The sequence below is a fragment of the Chaetura pelagica genome, unplaced genomic scaffold (assembly GCF_000747805.2).
Source record: "Chaetura pelagica isolate M959 unplaced genomic scaffold, ChaPel_1.0 scaffold698, whole genome shotgun sequence".
Taxonomy (NCBI): domain Eukaryota; kingdom Metazoa; phylum Chordata; class Aves; order Apodiformes; family Apodidae; genus Chaetura; species Chaetura pelagica.
Genome location: NW_009954236.1, coordinates 718645 through 724942, shown reverse-complemented (window position 1 = coordinate 724942; position 6298 = coordinate 718645). Strand labels below are relative to the sequence as shown.

General features: G+C 60.1%; 1 protein-coding gene across 1 annotated transcript in view; it reads left to right on the top strand.

The window, feature by feature from the left end:
• The window catches only part of SLC9A1 (solute carrier family 9, subfamily A (NHE1, cation proton antiporter 1), member 1), a gene marked incomplete at its 5' end in the record, with an annotated part of 15518 nt that overhangs the window by 4785 nt on the left and 4435 nt on the right, over nt 1-6298 (top strand). Inside the window, 9 exons of the mRNA XM_010003681.1 lie at nt 980-1230; nt 1703-1920; nt 2242-2444; nt 3698-3787; nt 4137-4207; nt 4624-4797; nt 4929-5043; nt 5464-5565; nt 5890-5962. Of these exons, the coding sequence (XP_010001983.1) occupies nt 980-1230; nt 1703-1920; nt 2242-2444; nt 3698-3787; nt 4137-4207; nt 4624-4797; nt 4929-5043; nt 5464-5565; nt 5890-5962 (1297 nt within the window). The remainder of the gene's footprint in view (nt 1-979; nt 1231-1702; nt 1921-2241; nt 2445-3697; nt 3788-4136; nt 4208-4623; nt 4798-4928; nt 5044-5463; nt 5566-5889; nt 5963-6298) is intronic.

The window sequence follows — 6298 nt, the reverse complement described above, 5'->3', positions numbered from 1 at the left end:
AATCCCACCCAGCCCACCCCTCAGCTCTCAGCTTTGAGCAGCAGCTTCAAAAAGGGACCTTTAGGAGGGGCCAGGCCACCCCATTCTGGGACCATGCCATTTCCAGAGGACATCTGTGTCCAGGTGCTGGCTGTCAGCACGGCCTCCTCTCCTCTGCAGAGCTGACCTCTACCATTTCTTCCAACCCATCTCTTTTTCCTGGCTCTTCTCCCACATCCCAGCTGTCCTCTGCAGAGCTGGCAGCTCAGCCTGCTGCAGAGCTTGCTGAGGAACATGCTGTCCCACCACGGCACTTTTCCCAGGCTCTTCTCCCCCCTTTAACCAGAGGGGCTCCCTGCAGGGCCTGTGTCCTCACTCCCATCCCTAGGGAATGCTTTTGTCTCCTGCTGTCCCAGGACCTGGCAGGCTGGAGGTGGCACCTCACTGCCCACAGGTGCTGCCATCCCTGCAGGGTTCCCTGAAGCCCATTTCCCATCCTGACATGGCTTGAAGGTCTCTCCAGTAAATGTGTCTGGAGCTGGGAGAAGGTGACACAGCCCAGGGTTGGCCCCTCCTGTGAGGTTGCCCAAAGCTGCATGAAAAGTTTGGGCTGTTCTCTGAGCAGATGTTTGGCTTTTTCTCTCCATGCAACATCCCCCAGCCTGGATCTGTCCTGACCTTCTCATTGGGAACCAGGAAGTCTCTGGCTGGTTCAGACCTTGCCCAAAGCACCTCCTGGGATGGTAGTTGGGGCTGAGAGCAGAGCTGCCCCAGGCACATCTCGGTGGCACCATGAGCCACAGAGGACAGGGAGCTGGTCCCTGGGGGTCTTGGCACCTCTCACACAATCACCAAGGCTGGAAAAGATCTTTAAGATCCTCAAGTCCAGCCTGTGAGCCCTGGCTCCTTTTTCTCCTGCCCCCCTGGGCTGGTCCCTGGGCAGGTCTCCTCCAGCCAGCAGTGCAGTTTGAACCCCCCTCTCTCCCATCCTCCCTCCCAGGTCCTCTACCACCTCTTCGAGGAGTTTGCCACCTTCGAGCAGGTGACCATCATCGACATCCTCCTCGGCTTCTTCAGCTTCTTCGTGGTGTCCCTGGGCGGTGTCTTCGTGGGGGTGATTTACGGGGTGATCACGGCCTTCACCTCCCGCTTCACCTCCCACATCCGCGTCATCGAGCCCCTCTTCGTCTTCCTCTACAGCTACATGGCCTACCTGTCTGCTGAGCTCTTCCACCTCTCGGGCATCATGGCGTGAGTTGGGGCACGGGGGCCTTGGAGATCCCCTCCCCCCTTGTCCCCAAGACCGCTTGGAGCATTTGCTCTGGTGGCCACCACAGCCCCCCCGGCTGTCCCAGCACGGCCAGTACGTGCCCAGTGAGGGCCAGAGGTGGGTTTAGGCTGGGAGATGGAGGGAGGCAGGTGAAGGGAGTGACTCCCTGGAGGTGTCCCACAGAGCTCAGGGCACTGGCAGCTTGTTGTCCTGGTCTGTAGGATCTGCTGAGCACTCAGAGTGACCTGGTCTGGTGCTGCCTGGCCCTGGTGCTCACTCCTGCCCTCCAAGGGGAAGGAGAAACCTCCTGTTGTCTTCTCTGGGGACCTTGAATGATTATTGGTGTCTCACAAGCCTGAGGTTTGGTACCAGAGCACAAACCTGCTGCAGGACCAGGGCTGGGGGCTGTCCCCATGTCCCCAGGGCTGCTGAGTGCCCTGACCTTGCCCGCAGGCTCATCGCCTCCGGCGTGGTCATGCGGCCCTACGTGGAAGCCAACATCTCCCACAAGTCCCACACCACCATCAAGTATTTCCTGAAGATGTGGAGCAGTGTGAGCGAGACCCTCATCTTCATCTTCCTGGGTGTCTCCACCGTGGCTGGCCACCACTACTGGAACTGGACCTTTGTCATCAGCACCCTGCTCTTCTGCCTCATCGCCAGGGTTTTGGGTGAGGTGTCAAGTGTGGTGGCCAAGTCCTTGGGGATGGTCCTTGGGCAACTCTCAAGTTTGCCTTGCTGGGGAGACTGGAGTTGACTGGGTGCTCCACCACGGGCATCAAGCTTGCTGGTGGTTGGCTTGGTGGGGAGGTGAGGCCAAGTTTGTGCTAAAGATGGGAGGGAGCTGATGATGATGGGGTGAGCAAGCAGGACACCACCCACCTGCACCCATAGGGGCTGACACTGCAAGCTGGGCTCCTGGGGAAGACTTTCAGGGCTGGAGGGCATCCTTCACTGTCCACTCACATGAGGCCTTTGCCCTGATCCCCCAGGAGTCCTGGTCCTCACCTGGTTCATCAACAAGTTCCGCATTGTGAAGCTGACACCCAAGGACCAGTTCATCATCGCCTACGGGGGCCTGCGAGGAGCCATCGCCTTCTCCCTCTGCTACCTCCTGGACTACAGGCACTTTGGGATGAGGGACATGTTCCTCACAGCCATCATCACCGTCATCTTCTTCACAGTCTTTGTGCAGGTTGGTGGGACGCAGGTGGTCACAGGGTTATTTAGTGAGATGCATCGAGTCGTGGAATCATTTTGCTTGGAAAAACAAAAGATCATCCAGTCCAAGTGTTCACCCAGCCCTGCCCAGGCCACCACTGCCCCATGGCCCTCAGCACCACATCTACACGGCTTGGGAACCCCTCCAGGGATGGGGACTGCCCCCCCTGCCCTGGGCAGCCTGGGCCAGGGCCTGACAGCCACCTTTGTCATCAGCACCCTGCTCTTCTGCCTCATCGCCAGGGTTTTGGGTGAGGTGTCAAGTGTGGTGGCCAAGTCCTTGGGGATGGTCCTTGGGCAACTCTCAAGTTTGCCTTGCTGGGGAGACTGGAGTTGACTGGGTGCTCCACCACGGGCATCAAGCTTGCTGGTGGTTGGCTTGGTGGGGAGGTGAGGCCAAGTTTGTGCTAAAGATGGGAGGGAGCTGATGATGATGGGGTGAGCAAGCAGGACACCACCCACCTGCACCCATAGGGGCTGACACTGCAAGCTGGGCTCCTGGGGAAGACTTTCAGGGCTGGAGGGCATCCTTCACTGTCCACTCACACGAGGCCTTTGCCCTGATCCCCCAGGAGTCCTGGTCCTCACCTGGTTCATCAACAAGTTCCGCATTGTGAAGCTGACACCCAAGGACCAGTTCATCATCGCCTACGGGGGCCTGCGAGGAGCCATCGCCTTCTCCCTCTGCTACCTCCTGGACTACAGGCACTTTGGGATGAGGGACATGTTCCTCACAGCCATCATCACCGTCATCTTCTTCACAGTCTTTGTGCAGGTTGGTGGGACGCAGGTGGTCACAGGGTTATTTAGTGAGATGCATCGAGTCGTGGAATCATTTTGCTTGGAAAAACAAAAGATCATCCAGTCCAAGTGTTCACCCAGCCCTGCCCAGGCCACCACTGCCCCATGGCCCTCAGCACCACATCTACACGGCTTGGGAACCCCTCCAGGGATGGGGACTGCCCCCCCTGCCCTGGGCAGCCTGGGCCAGGGCCTGACAGCCCTTTCCAGGAAGAAATAGTTCCCAAGATCCAGTCTGAATGTGTGTGTGGAGAGTGAGGAGCATGTCCCCATCTTCTATCCCTGGCCCTGTCACTGTCCCCCTTCTCCAACATCTCCAGAGGCTGCCAGGTGACACCAGCAGTGCAGAGCCCTGGGCTTTGTCTGTGCCAAACGCACCCCTCTCTGCCTTGAGGGGAGGTCTGAGCCCCCCTCCCCATTCCCTAGGGCATGACCATCCGGCCCTTGGTGGACCTGCTGGCCGTGAAGAAGAAGCAGGAGACAAAACGTTCCATCAACGAAGAGATCCACACGCAGGTAACCACCACACCTGGCTGTAGCCCTCTGCTCTCTCTGCTTCTGCCACCTCCACTGCTGTCCCCGGGAGGGTTCACAGAGCGGGACCTGCCCCTAAATCCGTGCCCAAGGTAAGGGGGGGCAGGACGAGGCCTCGCCCCCTTCTGTGTGTCCAGTGCCCTCCCCTGTGCCTGCAGCAGAACCCCGGTTGTGTAGGACCTTGCTGCCCTCCTGAGGCCCATCCTGGACCCACAGCCCTGGTGTTGCCCCCCCTAACCCCTGAGTGCCCTCACCCCTGTGTCAGCCTGGGTGGGGAGGGGGGTGGGCAGTGGTCCTGTGAGCTGCTTATGGCCTGGACCTTGTCTTCCAGTTCTTGGATCACCTTCTGACGGGGATTGAGGATATCTGTGGGCACTACGGGCACCACCACTGGAAGGACAAGTGAGTGTGGAGCTTTGGTGACCTGGGGGAGGGTTTGAAACACTACCTGGCAGGTTTTTCCAGCCTTGTGCCAGGCTTTTCCTTGGGCTGTAACAGCTCCACACGTTCCTCATGAGGAATTCCAGCCCTGGGTTGGGTGGTATCCCTTCTCCGTGCCACCTACAACACACCCACAGCAGCGTGGGAGCTGCTGGTGGAGCCCAGCTGGGGCTCAGGACCATCCATGAGAGCTGCAAGCAGCTGCTGGGTGTTCTGGAGGCTGGGAGGGGATTGGGGAAGGTCTGGCCTGACCTGTGCGGGTGGGAATTGCCCCATGTTCTGCTGGCCTGGGCCAGGGGTGGGGAGCAGGGAGCGGGTGCTGGGCAGGGGCAGGTCTGAGGTGTCCCTGCTCCTCCTCTCCCCTCAACCCTGGGAAGGCTGAATCGCTTCAACAAGAAGTATGTGAAGAAGTGCCTGATCGCCGGGGAGCGCTCCAAGGAGCCCCAGCTCATCGCCTTCTACCACAAGATGGAGATGAAACAGGCCATCGAGCTGGTGGAGAGCGGGGGCATCGGCAAGATCCCCTCCGCCGTCTCCACCGTCTCCATCCAGTGAGTTCCCTGGCCGTGGCCACCGAGGAGCCCCAGGTTGGGTGCTCCCTGCTGGTAGCCACATGGCAAGCAGGCCTTTGGTCCTGCCCCGGCCCTCCTGGTGTCCCCCTGAACCCTGCCTGTCCACGCAGGAACATCAACCCCAAGAGCCTCCCCGTGGAGCGCATCCTGCCAGCCCTGTCCAAAGACAAGGAGGAGGAGATCCGGAAGATCCTCCGCAACAACCTGCAGAAAACCAGGCAGAGGGTGAGGTTGTCCCACCACCCCACCTGCCCTGGGGGTGGCCAGGACCACTTCTAACCAGAAGCCCGCAGGGCCAGCTGGGCCCTTCACCCCCAGCTGCTCCTCGTGTTCCCGGTCAGGCTGTTTCTCATGTTCCTGGTCTGGCTTTCCCTCCCCAGGAAGCTTTTCCTGCTGGGATGGTGCTGAGTGGGAGGCTGGCTTGGCTGGTGGCTTAACCCAGAGTTTAAACCCTTGCTGGGTCCACATCAGACATCCCATGGTAGCACACAAGGGATGAGCCACCACCTTGCCTGGGTGTGCTTTGCCCACTGGTGGCTGTTCCCATCCATCTCCTAGGGAAAGGGTGCCCTGACTTTCCTTTGCCTTTTGGTGTGGTTTTGGTTTGGTTTTAACTCGTCTCCTTTTCTTGGGACCTTCTTGCAGTTGAGATCCTACAACAGGCACACCCTTGTGGCCGACCCCTACGAGGAAGCCTGGAACCAGATGCTGCTGCGGAGGCAGAAGGCCCGGCAGCTGGAGCAGAAGGTGTCAAGGGGATGCTGGAGCAGGGATGCTGCCCTGGGCTGGGGAGGACTGGGAGGGGGGTCAAGGAGGGGTTCCCAACCTGGGAAGGACATCAGTGTCCTGTGTGGGGAGAGGGCTGAGGTTCAGTGGGGGACCTGGAGAGTCCCTGCCCCGGGGACAGGGTGGGAGTCCTTGCAGCAGAGCTGGGAGGGTGGACACGTGTTCCCTGCATCCCACTGCTGCTTCCCACTCATCCCCACAGCCTGGGGTCAATTCCCTGCCTCCCCTTCCCCGTTTCTCCCAAGCCACTCCCAACAAGAGACGATCCCTGTGCTCCCATTCCAGATGAACAACTACCTGACAGTTCCTGCTCACAAGCTGGATTCTCCCACCATGTCCCGGGCTCGCATTGGCTCAGGTAGGTGGGCCCAAGCTGGTCATCACCAGCACTTTGGTGCTGAGACACTCGAGGTTGTGTTGTCCTGCACCCCCCCAGCTCCTCCAGCCCCAAATTGTCCCCATCCCACTGCCCCACGTGCAGCCCAGCCCCAGGAGGAGGGAGGTGAAGATGATGGAGGAGATGCCCAGGAGCCTCCAGACCTGCCCCTGGAGCCCCGTCTTGTCCAGCCATCCTTGGTTCCTCCTCTCCCGTGTGTCCTTCCCTGCCCTGGGGACAGCGTGGGGCTGTCAGGGGGGACAGCGTGGGGCTGTCAGGGGGAACAGCGTGGGGCTGTCAGGGCGCTGCTGGTGCCTG